Raw genomic sequence first — 17,484 nt, 5'->3', positions numbered from 1 at the left:
TCAGTGGAGTTTCCGCCAGCTGAGGGCTGTAACAAGGACTGAGAACCCGGAGAGGGCGGCTCCCTCCGGCAAGGGAAAGGGAAAGTCAGGGAGGGCTTCAGGGAGGAGGTGAGTTAACACTGGGACTGGGAGAGATGGGGAAGGAGCGGAGGCCAGGATTATGAGGGGGCTAAGGACCCAGGGACTGATCTGGACTGTTTCTGTAGGTAGAGGTAAGCCACATCAGGAATATAGGTCTTAGCCAAGGGGCCTGGCCACGGAATCGGAATTGAGTAGGCCCCTCTGGGGACAGGACCAGGCCTGACCACAGAAACAGGGAGGGCCTAGGCATTGGTATTAACCCCCAGGGAGCAGGGCAAAGAGGAGAGGCCCCCAGCCCTGGGAAGGACCTGCTCTGAAGCCCTTTCTCAGTCATATCCACACCCTGTTTGCCTGAGGCTATAACAAAAACAAAGAGAACACTTGATTGACAGGAGATAAGCCCAGATAAGCGGCTGCCTTCCTCTGGAGGAGGGAGGCAGTCAGCCTGGGAAGCGCCAGGAAGCTGGGAGAGGCCTTGAAGAAATGCCAGCCTGACCCTGCCTCAGAACCTAGCCGCACTGCATCCTCGCATCCTCGCATCCTCGCATCCTCGCTGTGGGGTCTCTGCCACTCGCTGTGGGGTCTCTGCCACTCGCTGTCCTGCAGCAGGAGGGAGAAGCATGGAGCAGGTGCTCCCTTGCTGGCTGAAGAGAGTCTGTCATAGAGGGTCCAGGCCCGCCCTGCCTCCAGCTCAGGACATCTTGACTTAGCTGTGGCCCCCACACGTGACTTCTGCTCTGGGCCTCAGTTTCCTCGTCTGTAAAACAGGCATAACATCTCCCTCATAGGGATGAGGGGGATTCTGGTTCTCCCAGACCCTGTGAGCGTCTGTGACTGTCAGCTTCCCTTCTCACCCATTCCCCACCTATAGTATCACCAAGAGCCCAGGTCCCCTGATGTTGGGCAGGTTCTGAGTTGACCAGGTCCATCCCTGATTAGAGTCAACTGCCTGTGAGGGGCCCAGGGCAGCCTCAGCGGAAGATGTTGGGTTCTTGGGTCATATCAGGCGACAGGAAGGGGGGGCAGGGAAGGCTTCCTGAAGCAGAGGCCTGAGCCTCTGAAGGGAGAACAAGAAGAGCCCAGGAGGGAGAAAAGTAATGGAAGCGGGGTATGTGGCAAGAAGGATGAGCCATGGTTGGAGGGCATAAAGGCAGGAAAGCCTAGGGGAGGCCACAGGGACTCCGATAGCATGTCATTGGGAAGATCTGCAAGATGCAGGCAAGGAGGTCTCAAGGATGAAACCCAGCATTCCTTTGCTGGGGGCCTGACCTCAACCCCACAGTGCCCACCAGCCCATTTTATAGATGAGAAAACCAAAGCCCCAGGAGGGTGGCAAGCCGGGTCCAGGGTCCCCCACAGAACTGCTGCCCCCCCCCCAACCACACTGCACACAGGGTCCCTGAAATCCACTTTTATTCATATAAAAAAAATTTCCAAAGGATAGAGAAAGCATGTGACCCCCCTACTTCCCAGAGCTCAAAATCTCTGCCAGTGTTCCCTGGGGAAGTGAGGGAGAGAGCTCCCACTCTGGGGCAGGGGTCTCATGGGGGCAAAAGCCTGGCCCACAGTGGCCCAGTGCCTTTCTCAGGACCAAAGACGGGAAGGAGGGCCTGGGGACTCCTGGCCCCAGGAGGGTGAAGGGAGGGAGTTAGTGTGGGGTGCTTGCCCCAGTTTAAAAAAATAAAATTTCTAAAGATAAAAAGTTAAAAAAAAAAAAAAAGCATTAGTGTCTTAGCTTCCTGCCCTCCCAGCACCCATCCTGTGGCCACCTCTTGCTCAGCCAGTTCAGAGCTTCGTATTCTCCTCTTGGCTCTCTGAGTCAGCGCCAGACAGGTGCCCGCTGCTCCCAGGTGCGTGACCGTTGCTGGCACAGGCCACCAGGTGCCTGTCCCCCAGCCCCTCCGGTGTCTCGCCCAGCAGGCTCTGGCGGATCTCCTGGGGCAGCCTTGCCCGATGCTCCTGACACTCCTTGGCCAGCTGGGCCAGCAGCTTAGGGAGGAGGAGGAGGAGGAGGAGTAGGACAAGCGAGACTGGGCCACCCGGCACCCTGCCCGCCTGTTGCCTGCCTCACCCATGACCTCACCTTGGGCTCCTCTTCAGCCAGCTGCTGTAGGACCTGCTGCTGCCCAGCCACCAGGCGTTCCTGCCGCTGCTTCTGGGCCTCCTCCAGCTGCAGAGGGGGCAGGGGCGGGGTCAAGGACTGGGCTCAGCCAAGGGGGCGCAAGCGAGTCAGGCAGGTGTAGGCTCCCAGGGCTGTGGGGCCAGGGTTCTGAAATGACCCTTATGGCAAAAGGTCTAGAAGCCCCTCTAGGGGAACATAGCAAGAGGCCAGGCACCAAGGAGACAAGTTTCTAATGACTGAAGGAAGAGAGGGGTGGGCGAGGGCTAGGGTGGCATCTGAGCCTCACTCACCCGACGGATGGAGTTGACCGACTCAGTGATGTGCCGACGGTTAATCTCTGTCAGTTCCCTGCAGTGAGCAGAGGGGGCTCAGTACCTGCTCCCCCCTCCGCCCCACCCTGCAGCTCCTGGCCCCCCAGCAGCTCCTGGCCCCAGGGCCCTTACGCCTCCTTCTTATGTTTCTCCCTAGTCTTGGCCTCTGAGATACTGTTGTGACGCTTCCTGTCTAGAATCTTCTGCAATTCCTTCTTCTCCCTGGAAGAGCCAGTAGGGGCGGAGAGAGGGTCAGTGGCAGATCTGGGGGCTCTCCTCTCCTCCCAGCACCAGGCAGTCACCTCTCATTCATCTCCTTCAGCTTCTTGAACTGAGTTGTGTGAGCATCCAGGACAACTTCCCTGAGCCGCTGCTGAGCCTGCAGACACAGGTGGCCAGCAGGTGACACAGGCTGATGCCCGGTCTGTCCCAGAGGCAGACTCTCTCTTGCTGCTACATGTCCACCTCACCTGTCTCAGGTGCTCCAGCCTCCGCTCGGCCTCTGTATCCACCTGAGCCTCCCGTAGCTCCAACAGACTCTGCACCTGTCTCTTCTGGAACTCCTGATACCGCTTTACCTCCTCTCCCTCTTCCTTTTCGTTCTCCCCGCCTCTGTAGGAAGAACCCCTCTGAGTGATCCTCAGGTCATCACATGGACCTGGGCCAGGAGGGGAATGATGGGCAGGGCATATCCCAATAGGCAGTGGTAGATACCAGCTTGGCGGGGTGGGGGTAGGGGGGAGATGCCAGGGGGTGGGCGGGGTCTATTATGCCAACGAGGCCCATTAAGTCCATGCAAATGCTGGGAGCCTGCATGGGCAAGGTTCTCTGGAAATACACACTCTCAGGGGGACTTTGAAAGAGGCCTGGCTCCCAGGAAGAGAGGATGGGATCCAGTGTGGGAAGACTCCTTGATCCTCCTCACACCAAACCTTGACTCTCTGGGGGTCAAGGAGCAGCTCCCTTGGCCATCCTGCCATGCTCCCAGTCCCCTGGTGAATCGCCCCCTCACTGTGCACGAACCCTCATATTCACACCAGCGCACCCTGCCCCACCTGCAGGCAGGTGTGACACTCACAGGACACCTGGCCGATGCCGGCACCTGCTCTCCACCCGGGCCTGAGCCAGGCCCTCAAGCAGCCGGCGGGTGAGGGCGACGGCCTTCCGCTGGTGCTTCTTATGTAGCTCCCGCAGCTCTCGTTCTTGCCGGTTCTGGAGCTTCATCAGGGCCTTATGGCCTCGGAGCTCCTCCAGCGGGATTGGGGCCACCTCTGTGAGCAATGGGGCAAAGGTGAGCGGGGCTGGGGCAGGCACAGGCCTGGGGGGGGGTTGCCCCACTCCCTGCAAAACAGCCCTGCCCCGCACCTGAGAGGAGGCTGGCGATGAGGTCATCCCGCTGCCCTGGGGAGGAAAGCGGAGGCAGGACTGTGAGGGGCCCAGGGAGTGTAGAATATGATGGCAATCCCCCCACCCTGCACCCCATCACCCCTCAGACCTGGGCCGCCCCTTACCTGGGCTGCTGAGGGAGGGGCTGGTAGGGGCTGTGGCAGGGCCTGGGGGCCGGCGCGGGGGTGTGTCCAGCGGGCTAGGTGTAGGGTTTGGGGTCAGCTGGGACCCCGGCTGCTGAGACGGAGTCTCCTGGCATGTCTCTGGGCTGGCCTGAGCCTGAGAAAGCAGAAGCCTCTTTCAAAAATGCTGTTCTAACCTCCCGGGGCTCCCCAGTGCCCCTGGTTGGCTTCCCTTGGCCCGTTTGGCCTGGGCTCCTCGTCTATGATACTAGGCTGTTGGAACAACTTCAAGAGAAATAAGAGGACTAAAATAAGCATTTCTAAACTCCTTTTCCATGTGGGGTGTGGGAAAGGTAATAGGAGACTGTGTCTCTAGGATGCCACACCCCGTTGCATGTGCTCAGGAACTTCTAGATTATTCAGGAAAGCCTTGGCCCCACCCCAAATTTCCTCCCCTCTAGGAGTCCCCTCCGCCCTTGCCCACAGCTGCTCATCTTCCTTGTTGCTTGGCTCCTGATTAAATCATCGAAGGAAGTGACCGCAGAGTGGGCACCAGCCTCTCCTGCTAACAGCTCCATGCAGCCTCTCTCTCTCTGCCTCTCACAGGCCCCATGGGACCAGGTCTGGATGTGCAGGCAAGCCTCTGCTCCTGACCCCTCCCCACAGAAGCCACTACCCATCTCATGGCTCCCAAGACCCCATGTTTTAAAAACTTCTTTGGCTTCTAACTGCTCTGGTGAGGCAGCCGAACCCTGGGTTTCAGTTTTGACCCTGACCCTGTTGCAGCTGGGGAAATGCCAGCCTGGGTCTGTCCCAAAAGGCTCTCACATGCAGAACGGGTAGTTTCCACCTCCTTAAAATGTGGACAGTAACCCAAGGCTGCTGAGCCCACTGAGTCAGAATCAGAGAGGCCAGAAGCCCCACACCAGCGGAAGGGCCGGTGCTGGAGGCAGAGCTCAGGGTTGGAGGCCCTCGGGTAGAGAGCCTCAGTGTTCCCACCTCTACACTGAGGTGGCAGGACCAGACTCAGGTGGTGCAGGGGATTATGTGAGTTAAGTGGGTGAAAAGAGCCAGGCGGAGACCTGGCATTCAGAATTCACTTGGCTTTATTATCTGGTCTGGATGACAGAAGCCAGAAAGAGGAACCAACCCCCAGGTAGAGGGTGTGAGTAAATGCATCAAGTTGGCACCTATAGTAAGGCAGTAAACAGCCCTCCTCGGGGAGAGGAGCCAGACCACCAGCCAGGCCTGGAATGAGAGGGGCAAGGAGAAAGCTGCAGGGTGCTCCACCAGGCCCTGGCCCAGAGATCAGCCCTCACTGCCCTCCACCAACTTGCCCACCACACCACACCCCTTCCCGGAAGTCCCTAGGGTCCAGGTCAGCCTGAGCCTGTTGCCTCCCATTCCTGACCTGCCCTGGCTCACCTCACTCTCCCCAATGAGGGCGGCCAACTGCTTGGCCCTCTGGTCCATCAGGCTGACATGCTTGATGGGGTTGATCAGGGCCTCTGCGTAGTCTAGATGGGGGCAGAAGGCAAGGGTTTCAGAGACACAACCCCCAAGGCCACACCTTCCCCATTGTTCTGGTTTCATGGAGAGACCACAGAACCTGCTCTCTGGTCTGTTTACCACCCTCCATCGGGGCCATCTGGCTGAACCACTGCCAGACCCTGTTTGCACCCCTGTCCCCTACCCCGCCCGGCCTGCGTCCCCCTGCTCCCCCAGCTCACCCTGGTGGTCATCAGGAATATAGTCGGAGGCTTCAGTGTAGATGAGCAGGGCTGGCAGGCAAAGTGGCTGGTTGGCCTCGTTCCGCAGACAGATGTAGTGGTACCCTGTGAGGACCAGAGAGCAAGGTGGCTGAGCCCGGCTAGGTCCTCCCACACACTGCCCCTGTGCTTGCCAGAGCCCAGACGGCCTCACCTGAGCGGATGGCAGAGACGGGCAGAATCCGATGCCCCACAAACTTGCCGCCTTCCTCAAAGGCCGCGATGCGCAGCGAAGCCAGTGTGGGTAGCACCACCTGAGGGCCCAGACTGGTACTGAGCTATGCAGCTGACCCACAGCCACTGTGTCCACCGAGCCACAACTGACCACAGCTGCTAAGGCCAACACTCCAGTGGACCCTCAGACAAGCTGACCTCATGACTGCCCATCAGTCAATATTGCTGCTGAGCCAGTGGCAGACCCACACCTCCATGGCCTGGCCAAATGGATGGTGAGCAGCGGAGAAAACAGGCAGACCCCTGCAGGCACCACTATGATGGGACAGGCCTGGTCACTGCCAAGTTAGAAACTGTACTGTGAGCCAGGGTCTGTGCCTGAGGCCACAGCCACCCCAGCAGGGTCCAGTCCTTTTGGGAGGCAGGGAAGAGCTGGTGGGTGCTTTTGGCTGTGATCCCAGACAAGTCCTTCCTGCCTAGAAGGCAGGGCGGGCTGCACCCCCTCCTCACTCTCATTCTCTTCTGCAAGCCTGCAGAGGGCAAGGAGCCTGAGCCTGACTCTGGCACATGCAGGGCCTACATGGGCTTGACAGACCCAGGCTTGAGGTCCCCCGGGGCCCCCTGCCTTCCAACCCGCGAGCACTACCATTGTGCCTGCTTCCTCCTCCCCCGACCGAGAGAGCCTGGCAGGGCAGGTGCAGGCGCCAAGCTCACCTTGGGGAAGTCAAAAGGTTCCTCATCCCACACAGGGTTGAATGAGTTCCCTTGAGAGGTCCGAGTACGGTACTTGCGCCGCGTGTCAACGGGGAGGCCAAACATGTCCACCTCCACATAGATGCCCACCTTCCTGTCAGATAGGAACTGCCCCGAGATCACCTGGTGGGGGCGGGCAGGGCAGGAGCAGGAGGGTAAGGTGACTGCCACGTGTCCCACTCCTAGGACAGCCTGCCAGAGCCCCCCGTGGCCCCACCTTGACCCGCAAGGCATTGGCCACAATGCCATCCACAATAACTTCGGTGAAAGGATCGAAGGACTTGTCTGGCCGCCGCATAAACTCAGGTTTGAGCAGATAGCCACTGCGCCCATTGTACTCGAACACGCCTGCGTTGAGCTGCATTGCCACATCTGGGGGGGGATACCGGGAAGGCAAAGGGCCAGAAAAGCCAATAAGGTGAGGAGTCAGAAGGATGGTTCAGTGCAGAGGGAAGACCAGGGAGCATTGGGTCAGATCAGATGGGCTCAGCAGTCCAGACTCGGGAAAGATCAAACAGGGAAAAGGTCTGGGGTCAGCCAAGGCCAGGAGTGGAGATTTGCCAAAGTCCTGGTTGGGTGGAGATCTGGGATTAGATACAGAGGTCCCTTTGGACAACATTAGCAGGATCACAGAGCAGAGGAGTCAGGGAGGCTGGAGGAGTCCAGGGAGTTGAGGCAGGCCAGTGCTCTTACCCAGGGTCTGGAAGTTGAGCGCAACAAGCTGGCAGCCCACGTTCCAAAAGAGCTGGGGCATGTAGTTGGACGAGTCCACGCGGGTACCCTTAGGGTAGATGCGGCTGAGCTGCTGTTTATTGTATCTGAGGTTGGCAGTCAGGGGCCATGCCATTTACCGGTCCCCGCCCCCCGGGCAGCACTCCAGGCCCATCCTCGGTTCCTGTCAACCCACTTCCCGGCCTTTGCTCAAGATGCCCTTCTGGCCCCCGCCTCTTGGCCGGGGCCCTGTGCGGTTTCCCAGGCTAACCCCAAACCCAGACCAGAGTGCTAGAGCGTCAGGACCCTGTACAGGTGGCATAAGTGGGCTCAGAACATCTGAGCCAGTCTCTGAGCACCCCCACCCTGGTCTGCCAGCCCTGGCAATGTGGAAAGATACTCCACAAACTCCATGGGGCTCTTGGTCAGTTGCTCCATGGCCTTGGTTTCGACAAAGGATGACATCTCATAGCATTTGTTCCTTTCTGCAGGGTGAGGAACAGGAAGGAGTCAGGTCTGGAAAAGCTGGGCTGGCTCCTATTCCCACCATCTCCTTCCCCACTCACTTCGAGCAGCCTCAAAGGACTTGAACTTGACAGGCTCAATGTAGTTGACCAGTGTTGACATTTCCTCAGTGGCATTGACCTCACTGCTGGCAGTGCCCTGTGGCCCCCAAACAAAGGGTCAGCAGGGCCATGAAAGTAACATCCGCCAAACATCAGCTGGAAGTTCCCTCACTTGCCCCCCCCCCCCCCCACTCAGGAAGGAGGTGCTGACCCTCTGCCTACCTCTCAATCACAATGCCCAGTGGCCCACAGTCCTGGCCCCATCTGCCCCAAGGACTTCCCTCTGGGGCCTTGCCCTGGACCCCACCTTCCTCTTTTGCCTCCTGCCTCCCTGATCCCTGGAAGCTAGAACTCCTCACCCAACCCCAGGGACTCAACTATTCCCAGGCAGATGAGCCATTATCTCCAAATACTACATTGCCATCTCCTCTCCGGTGGCCCACCAGGAGCCTTGAATTCCACGCCTGCCATGCTGAGCTTGGCCACCCCTCCCCACGCCCTTCCTCATGCTGGGCCCTCCTAAATTTGACCTCACATTTCTGTCACCTCCACTCCTCAGAACTCAACACTCCTTTGCCTGATACTGCCCCTTCAGGTACCTTCCAGTCCTGCCACAGGGCCTTTGCACATGGGGTCCCTCTTGCTCAGGTCCAATCGCCCAACCTCCCTGCCCAGGTCAGTCCCCCCCTCTTCCCTCCAATTCCACATCCTAATTCACCCCTCCCTAGCCCAGTCACAAGCATAAGTTCACTTGCTCCCATGCCTGTTTACCTAAGACCCCTTCTCCCCCCCGTCCATATACACACACCCTACAGACTCCAGAAGAGCAGGGATAACACTGAATGTGACTAGACCCAGTACACAACACTGTGCCTGGCACACAGTATGTGCTCAGCAAATGCTGGGGTAATGAGTACGTGCTCCCTCTACCTCTTCCCGCCTTTGGGGCTAACCTCATCTGAGGTTGGCTTTTTAGGATCTGCCTGTTCCTCCTCTTCCTCCTCTTCTTCCTCATCCTCACGGTCAGCAGATCCAAGAGTGTTGGGGCCCCGTGGGAGCCCATCCTCGCCCAGAGACTTCTGAGGCTCCAGGCTAGGCTTCTCCAGGCCCACCTCTTCCCCATTGCTCAGGCCTGGGCAGCTCTCAGAGCTGGGGGACCCTGCAGAGGAGAGCACCACAGGGGGGTCAGGACAAACACAAACACTCAGGAAGTCAGGAGGGATCGTGGCCAGTGTGCACAGAGGCGACTCGGTGTGAGAGGTCAAGGGGTAATCTCAGGACAGTGTGGCTGGGGGAGAGAACAGAGGTCAGGAGTTGGATGGGATTAAAGCCAGGAGTATGGGGGTCAGGGCTCAAGGGGCAGGACCCAGAGTTCTAGCCATTAGAGAGGTAGGCAGGGTGGCTCAGAAGGGCGAGAAGCCAGGGCCTGGGGTACAATGGCCTTGGCAGTGGGAGGTAAAAGATGACACGGGGTTCGAAGTTAGGCATCCATCAGAGCCACACCCAATGAGGAGGCTTCATGAAGTGAGAGGTCAGAGAGTTAACTAAAATTATAACCCAATGGGTAGATAGACTCAGTGGAGGTCACAGGACAAGGGTCAGAGGTCTGAGGGTCACAACCAAAGCATGAGGATGTATGTGGTTCACTGAGGTCAGAAGTTAGAATTCAGTTATAATCTGGTGGAGAGGGCTTTGTGAGGGGTGGGAGGCTGAGGTCGAGGGATCAGGAATTAGAGAGAACCAAATCCAGTTGGGGGGTAGTGCCACGGTCAGGGGTCAGAGGTCCCATCCTCAGCTGAGGGGCTTGGTGAGGAGGGAGCGTCAAGTTGGGAGCAGAAGGAGGGTCACCAGGGAGGTAGGGCCCTGTGAGGGGAGAGTTCAGGGTCAGGATCAGGGCTGAAGGCTGGGCAGGGGCCATACCAAGCTGAGGTGAGGAGGGGTCAGTGGCGGCAGAGCTCTCACTCAGGGCCGAGTTGCTCTGCTCCAGCGGCCGCTTGCGCACAGAGCTGTTGGGGACACCAGTGCTGGGCTGGTGTCGCTTCTTGTTCTTCACCAGGATGCGGCCCATCAGGTCCTGGGGGCTGGGCAGGGGGACACCTGGGGCCAGCTGTGGGTATGGACAGGTGAGCACCTGCTGGGGTGCCCTCACCACCGCCCCCATGCCCTGCCACAGCTCCAAGCCCTCATACCGGGTACTTGTCCAATGGGTCGATGAGCAGCGCGTCCCCAAAGATGGAACGGCAGTACTCGGCCATCTTGGCCTGCTGCTTCGCTCTGTGGGGCCAAGATCAAAGGTCAGAGGTCCCTGGCGGTGAAGCCAATGTCCCCAGGGTAGATCAAAGGCCTTCAGGGTCAGAGGTCACAGGAACGGTCCAACACTTCCCTTTGGCCCGATCGCACAGGTTCAGGGGCCCACTCACGAGTCTACGTGATTCTCGAAGGAGAGGATGACTGGATAGGGAGAGGTCTTGAAGGCGGTTTCTGCAATGGCCTCGAGCACATCCCTCAGCGGCACCTCAGTGGTCATGGTGAAGCCGTGGGTGATGAAGGGCTCCTCCTCAGGCGGCCGCCCTTTCCACACATCCAGCTCCACACAGCGGCAGCCCCACAGCAGCGCCTGCCGGTACATCTCCACCGACGAGGTCCCAGCCAGCTGCCCCGCTAGCAGCGAGGCTCTGTCACCACAGCTGCCTGGCCAGCCCGGCTCCTCACCCTCCTCCCCAGGCCTGTGCCCAACCAGCCATGCTGGAGATGCACAGCCCCCCATGGCAGCCCAGCCCAGCCCTGGCATGCTGCCAGGCCAGCGCTTGATTGCTCCTTAATTCACTGTGGAACCAGCGCTGTCTCTCCTGAGATCCCCCAGGGCAGGGCCCATGTCCTGCCCCCCAGCCCCTGGCCCCCGTCCAAACTGGGCAGAGTCAGCATCCAGCAGTGCTGGCTGACTGGTTCCTCCTCCAGGACTCACCCTCTGACAGATAAACACCTGCCCCTCCTGCCCCCCCCAGCTATAGCCTCCATCACCTCTGGCCCAGGGATGGCGGGCCCCTGCCTGCCTCCCATCCAATCTCAGCAGAGCTCCTGGCTGTCATTCTTCCCAAAACTGACCATGTCTCACCACCTCCCCTGATTAACACCCTCCAAAAAGTCTTTCCCATCCACTTAGGATAAATCCAAATCCCTTCAGCACCCTGGTGTAGCCCTGCCTCCTTCTCTCACTCCCTCTCTCACCTCTACCTGCCCCAGCACCCACCCTGCCTCCGGCCTCCTTCCAGCTGAAGAACACCAAGGAGTCTTGTGTTCCTTCATCATAGGCCAGCCAGCGAAGGCCTCAGCCCTTCCCCAGGGAAGCCTTCCAGACCACCCAGGATATGCGCCCATGCAGAGAAGCCCTGCTCCCCCTGCCAACCCCGTCGGTGCAGGATGCCTGTTCCCCACCTGCATCCCTCTCACTGGCCACCCCAAAAGGAGGGAGGCCATGGAAAGGGTGGAGGACAGAGGTCACAGAGGCCACTGCCCAAGGATGGCTCACTCACCTGTGAGATAGGTGTTGTGTGAGGAGTTGATGAAATAGGCACTGAGTGGCTGGGTCATGTCAGCGCTCAGATCCAGGGCCTCCAGGGGCAGGATCCCATTCTCTTCACCTCCCAGGTAGCGGCTGAAGCCCTCCATGGACATCTGATCTGGGGGACGGGTGAGGTCAGCAGGCTCAGCTAGGGCTCCTGCTGCCACCCCTGCAGCTCCAACTGGCTCCATCCACACTGGCTCACCTCGCTCCAGGAACTGCTGGTTGGGCTCATACTTTTCAATGAGCAGCCGAGCCTGGGAGGGCCGCAGGGGTGGGTACAGCACTTCGTTGAGCCTCGGGTCCCGTTGCTTCTGGTTGATGAAGTCCATGAGCTGCTCCAGCGTCAGGTATGGCTTGCCCTTAGCACCTCTAGAAGGGGTATAAAGCTGAGCGAGGCTGCAGCCTCAACAGCTCCTGCTTACCCTGGCAGCGGGAGTCAGAAGATCTGGGCCAGGCTCTAGCACCTGCTGATTGGGACTTGAGCGAATGGCTGCCCACTCTGGGCCTGTTTTCCCATCCTCTCTCCTAACCACTCTCCTAAGGTGCTGGCATTGCCATTAACAAGGGCTTTGGAAGCCACCAAGTGTTTGGCCTGCTATGCCTGCTTCCAGACCCTAGACCCAACCTCAGCTCCAGTGGTCACTTGCTATATGAGCTTAGGCAAGTCTCACAGTCCATTGAAGCTGCTCGGTCCCCCACCCGTGCATAGGCTGATGAAAGTAACCCCGGCAAAGGCCCAGCACAGAGCAGTTCCCAGCACAGACCCAACCCCAACCCCAGCCCCAGCACACTGGGACCCTCAATAGTTCTGCTTCCCCTCACTGTGCTAGAAGGAATGCCAGTAGAGGCCAGAGAGCACCAGGCGCTAGGAGGTGGGCCCAGCCCCGCTCACATCTCTAGCAGGATCTTGTCAATGTCCGGCCGCAGACACAACTTATTCAGGAACCGCTCAAAGATTTCCAAGGAAAACTCATCGGGCCGGATGGATTCACTCTGGGGGTCAGACATGTCGGGTGAGAACCCAGGGGCAGCCAGCCCCAAAAGACCAGATACCCTATTTTGCCCCTGCCTCCTCACCCGGTTGAAATTGAGGCCACAGGATTCTAGTGCGGTCTCCACTCGCTTTTTATCTGCTGAAAACATCTTCAGGATACTGAGCAAGTGAGAGGGGTCAGAGTCATGGGGGTGAAGGTCACCAAGGTGGGAGCAGGAGAAGGTGCTGAAGGAAAGAATACTCACTTCTTAACCGGGATCCGTCCATCCTGGTTCACCTGCAGCTTCAGCTTGGTGTATCTGGGGAGGCAGGCAGAAGGGTCACATGCTGGGCATGGCCACCTGAACCCCCAATACCCCGTAGGCAGGCCGAGGACTCACGCTTTCCGCAGGAAGGTATTCCTGGAGGCGTTCTGAGCCAGGATGTTCATAGCCAGCTTGAACAGCTCCTCGGCCCAGACCTGAGGGGTCACGAGACTGGGTGAGGGTGGGGGTGGGGGGTGAATGGGGAACAGAGAGGTTGGCCCAGCCCCAGCCCACACTCAGAATCGGGTATGATCCACAGTGAGTGCTTAAATTCTGCTTTGTCAGAGGATGGTTAGAAATAGGGGCAGAGAACAGCCTGGTGCACAACAGACGCTAAGTGATGGCTGACTCGGCAAGTGAGGTGGTGGCTCCCTAGGCCCAACCCTTGGGCCCTAGCTCACCTTGGCTGTGTCATCCTGCACAGCCATGAAGTTCAAGAATGTTGTATTCACCGGGTCTGGCCCGGCCACCACCGTCATCAACTTCTCCTCTAGCCGGGTATCAGGGCCCCCAAAGCCCAGCACCTCCCGGATCTTGGGGTCCTGAGTAGTTGAAAGCCAAGGGTAAAGAGAGGCGTCTCCATCCCTCAAGGCCTCACGGCCATCCTCAGCTCAGGCCCCCTTGCTCACCTTTGGCAGGCGGGAGTAACGACCTGTTCGCGTGTCCCTGATGGAACTAATGTCCAGTGTGTCCACCTCCTGGGGAAACCAGACACCAGGGTAGGTCTGAGAGGCTATGAGGCAAGAGCCAGGCAAGGCCCCCAAGATCTCCACCCAGGGTCCCCCCACCTCCTATAGCCCCAGCCTTAGCCCCCACCCTTAGCACTTCCTGTCCAGGAAGTCATGGGAGAGGTCAGCCAGCAGCTGGGCCCCACCCTCCTGGGCGGGTAGGAGGGGTTTGGGGGTCTGGGCCAGGGCCCCTAGACTTGAGCAAGCTGTACCAGTGCCCACCCTCACCATGTTGGGTCCAGTCCAGTATAGAAAGAAGCCGTTGGAATCTACACGCAGGGTTACCAGGTTCCGACTGGAGGTCTCCTGGGGACGGGACGGGAAGGCAGGGATGAGTGAGGCCTGTAGCCTAGGCTTGGGCCCTGGACTCCCCTCAGGCCCTCCACCCCAGTGTTTCTGCTAGTGAATGAAGATGAAGCCTCATCCAGCCCACAGGTCCCTTATGGAAGGTTCCCTACAGTCCTTGGGATAAAGCTCACGCAACTGTCCCTGGAGTGACATCTGGGATCCCAGGGCCCCTCCCAGTCTCACCTGTCTGACCCTAGGGCTCCATCACTCGGACCACTATCTTGCCCCTCCTCTAGCTTTTACATTGTTGTTCCTTTGCTGGGATAGCCTTTCTCTCCTTCCTTCTCAAACCCATGAAATCTGACCCACCTCCTTGGGGAGGCCTCCCCAGCCCCCAGTCCTGGGTTCAATTTCCTCAGAGGGTTTGACAGCTCCCTGGTGGTCAGAGCACTCTTAAGCCCCCTCAAGAATATTTACAGGATGAAAGCAGAGGGTTCAGAAGTCTGACTTCTACAGCTTTTGGGTTCCTCAGAGCAGCCCTTACGCCTGTCTCAAAGCCCATGACCCCCAACCCTGCACCCCACTGGAGCTTCAGTCCTGCAGCTCACATCTTACAGAATACAGACTGAATCTCCCCAGAAGGGGACTCTCTCTGCCCTTGGGCCTGGATGGTGAATTCTGTCTTCCCTCAAACAGCCCTATGGCTGGCAGGAGGGCAGGGAAGGGTAGGCCACCCCCATTTTGAGGCGGATTCTGGTCGCTGGCAGGCTCCCAGGGCCACCCGTGTGACTCAGGACCAGCGGATGGGGGGGCAGAGAGGGGCGGTCCTCAGGGCCAAGTGGCCCTCTAGGAGCTAACGATCTCATGATGAAGTAGGTGCTACTATTGTTCCCATTTAACAGATGAGGAGCCTGAGCTCAGGCAGGTTAGGTGGCTGGCCTAAGGTCAAGATGAGGCGCTAGGATTTGCTCGCAGGCGGTATGGCTCCAGAGTCCGGAAGCCTGGGAAGGAAGGCAGCGGGACCCCGGCGAGGTTCCCAGCTCCTGGCCTTAGCTGCAACCCCACTGTGGGGACTGGGATTAGTCTCCACTCTCCAGACTCAGTTTCCTTTTCTGGAGAATTGGGGTTTGCACCAGCTCCACCCATCTCTTTTTTTACAAAGGCCAGGAGGCCTTGGAACTTTGGGGGTGCCTGCGCCTTCTGGCCTCATGGTGCCGACACCCATCCTCAGCCCCTCTGGAATTCCCAGTCCTGCCCCGCAGCTTGGCTCGAGAGGGGGGAGTTCTATGGGTACTGACCCCAGGACCCTCCCCTACCCCTCCCTGGGTATCTGGCCTTCAAAACCAGCCCAGGCCCCCTGCTCTTCAGCCCTAAGTCTCAGTCAGCAACCCCCACCCCACCCCCAGGGCCCTCTCCCAGTTTCCACTTCCTTATTTGGGTTTATCACTCTGGAAAGAAAAGGAGAAACTTTTCCCTGCACGCAGGCCTGGAGAGAAGGGTCTCCCCGGTCTCTGGAGCTCCCAGGCACCCCTCTAAGGCACACCTGCTGCCTCAGGCCACGCCCCCAGCCCCTCCCCCCGGCTCCCACGCCTGCCCGCCCCACCCAGCCGGAAAGGAACCCAGAGTCTTCCAGGCCTCCGGCCTGACTGGGAAGGAGCAGCGGGGAACCTCAGGCAGGCCGGGTGGAGGCCCTCCTGGGGAAGGAGGGGCCCAGGGGGCAGAGGAGGGGACAGTGTAAAGACGAGGGTGGGGTGCGGGACGGGACGGGGAGCCGCAGGTGGAGGCCGGGGCATCTGGGAAGCCCCAGGGGCAGGGCAGGTAGAAAGGGGGGGGCAAGGGTTTATTGGGGTTCAAAGTCCCTGATGCTAAGAAATGGAGAACAAAGTTCTCCAGGGATGGAGGAACTTGTGGGGGCCAAGACTCCTCCACTAGGGGGTCACTTGGTGCTCCCTCCTGAACAGAGAGCTGGGATGGGCTCCTGAATCAGGGCAAAGGGGTGCAGCAAGAAGAGGGTGAAAAAGTGATGAATGGAGAACAATGTTCGGGCTGGGGCACGAGGAAGAACGGGGGAGCGCTGAGCCCGACTGGGGTCCAGGATCCCTCAGGCACAGTCCAGTGCCAGGCAGCGGTCTGGGGACCAGGCCAGGGTTGGGGGGAACCAGAACTAGACCGTCAGGCAGGGAGGGGTGGGAAGGACGTGTAAAAAGGGGGTGGGGGGGCCGGGATCCACTGGGGTTCGAAGTCTCCGGGCCACGGAGTAGAAAGCCCAATTTTCCAGAGCCGAACGCACGGGCGTGGGGGACAGAGTCTTCATCACGGGCACGATTGGGGACTCAAGTTTCCGGAGCACAGCCAGAGTGGCTTCGGGGTGGGGGGGCGCCGTGGCCAGGCCTGGCTCGGGTGAGGGTCCCCGGCGTCTGAGCCCGAGCGAAGGAGTCCCAGGAACTGGGTGGAACCGGGGGCTCCCCGCGCTTACCTCGTCCCATTTGATGAACTTACTCCCGCGCCGCAGGGTCTCCACCACGGTGGGCGGCTCCAGCTGCAGCGCGTGGACGCCGGGCCTGGCGCCCGCCATGGCCGGCCGGGGGCGAGTCGGGACCCTCGGAGCCCCGACGAGGACCGACGGCGCCGCCGCTCCCTCCGCGCGCTCCCGCGCGGCCCGCTCCGGCCCCGCGGCGTCAGCGCCCGCCCGCCAGTCTGTCCGGGACAGACCAGAGAAGCGGCGGGGCCCGGGCGGGGCGGGGCGGGGGCGGGGCCGCAGCGGCCCCGCCCCTCCCACCCGCGTCGGCCCGCCCGCCCCGCGTCGGCGGCTCCCCCTGGCGGCCGGGGCGGCGACTGCAGCCAGAAAGGGGAGGGGGCGGGGGCAGAGCCCGCCCCGGCGCCTCTCTGGGGGTGCCTCTCGGGACTTGCCTGGCGATGGAGGCGAGAGCTTAGGGCCAGGGTGCTTGTTAGGGGTGCAGCCAGAGGGACTGGGCGTAGCGGGCGCTGCTGAAGACTGGGAGCGGGTCAGGCCGCTTAGCTTTCGGAGGCGCGTGGGCGAGGGGACTACGGGAGGGCGGGGCAGGGGCCGGGGCGCAGAGCCTGACCCCTACCACACTCCAGCAGCACCCAGATGGGTGCTGGAAAAGCCACTCCCACCCCACCCCCCTCTGCCCTCACTTCGCCTCAAGCCCTCCTGCAGCAGCTCCGTCCCCCACTCCCTGGGAGCACTTAACTGGCTAATGGGCCTCCTGCCGGCAGGCGCCCCTCCCCCGTCCCTAGCCGGGAGGAGCCAGGCACTAGCAGACTCCTTTAAGGACCTAAGCATCCTGGCCTTCCCGAAAGAGCCCTAGAACCCCCTTGTTCTGCAGACCCCCATGACGGAGCCGGTCTCTATGGGACTTCCTATTGAACATAGGGAAGGTGACAACTGCTCATTTGCCCAAAGGGTTCAGGAGCCTGGTGGGTGTCCTCGAACAAGGGGGGGGGGGTTGAGGAGAGGCTCTGCGGTCGCTGGCCTACAGCAGGTGCCCTGAAATCTGCGCTCCAGGGAGGGAGGAGGGAAGGCGCACGGGCACTGGAATGGGTGGGGGCTGCAGCCCCTCCCGTCGGGCTTGGCTGGGGGGGTCC

General features: G+C 60.1%; 1 protein-coding gene across 2 annotated transcripts; it reads right to left on the bottom strand.

The window, feature by feature from the left end:
• Positions 1 to 1,477: 1,477 nt before the first annotated feature.
• Positions 1,478 to 16,579, bottom strand: PLCB3 (phospholipase C beta 3). 2 transcript variants are annotated; one of them, XM_072758302.1, is made up of 31 exons: positions 16,352 to 16,579; positions 13,816 to 13,893; positions 13,489 to 13,557; positions 13,261 to 13,401; positions 12,935 to 13,014; positions 12,800 to 12,853; positions 12,638 to 12,713; positions 12,453 to 12,553; positions 11,763 to 11,929; positions 11,529 to 11,675; positions 10,416 to 10,656; positions 10,185 to 10,269; positions 9,916 to 10,102; positions 8,949 to 9,154; positions 7,996 to 8,092; positions 7,830 to 7,914; positions 7,412 to 7,536; positions 6,936 to 7,090; positions 6,680 to 6,841; positions 5,946 to 6,045; positions 5,753 to 5,857; positions 5,448 to 5,539; positions 4,026 to 4,179; positions 3,880 to 3,939; positions 3,593 to 3,785; positions 2,985 to 3,126; positions 2,817 to 2,893; positions 2,647 to 2,736; positions 2,494 to 2,551; positions 2,165 to 2,251; positions 1,478 to 2,070 (listed from the first exon to the last, which is right to left on the bottom strand). In XM_072758302.1, the coding sequence occupies exons 1-31, from the start codon at positions 16,448 to 16,450 to the stop codon at positions 1,867 to 1,869; spliced, it is 3,717 nt and encodes a 1,238-aa protein (XP_072614403.1). In that variant the 5' UTR covers positions 16,451 to 16,579; the 3' UTR covers positions 1,478 to 1,866. The 2 variants fall into 2 exon arrangements, with proteins under 2 accessions (XP_072614403.1, XP_025859743.2); XM_026003958.2 differs by having other exon boundaries at positions 3,880 to 3,915; positions 16,352 to 16,574.
• Between the last annotated feature and the right edge of the window lie 905 nt (positions 16,580 to 17,484).

The sequence above is a fragment of the Vulpes vulpes genome, chromosome 5 (assembly GCF_048418805.1).
Source record: "Vulpes vulpes isolate BD-2025 chromosome 5, VulVul3, whole genome shotgun sequence".
Classification (NCBI taxonomy): domain Eukaryota; kingdom Metazoa; phylum Chordata; class Mammalia; order Carnivora; family Canidae; genus Vulpes; species Vulpes vulpes.
The sequence above is the reverse complement of the archived record's forward strand: the minus strand, read 5'-3'. Positions and strand labels throughout refer to the sequence as shown.

What these genes read in the sequence shown, in the direction of transcription:
- PLCB3 (XM_072758302.1), bottom strand. Translation starts at nt 16,450, where the DNA reads ATGGCGGGCGCCAGGCCCGGCGTCCACGCGCTGCAGCTGGAGCCGCCC. An exon ending in GGACGGATCCCGGTTAAGAA is followed by an intron (nt 12,714 to 12,799) that starts GTGAGTATTCTT and finishes TCACTTGCTCAG; the next exon opens with TATCCTGAAGATGTTTTCAG. An exon ending in CGGTCAACTCCATCCGTCGG is followed by an intron (nt 2,252 to 2,493) that starts GTGAGTGAGGCT and finishes CCCCCTCTGCAG; the next exon opens with CTGGAGGAGGCCCAGAAGCA.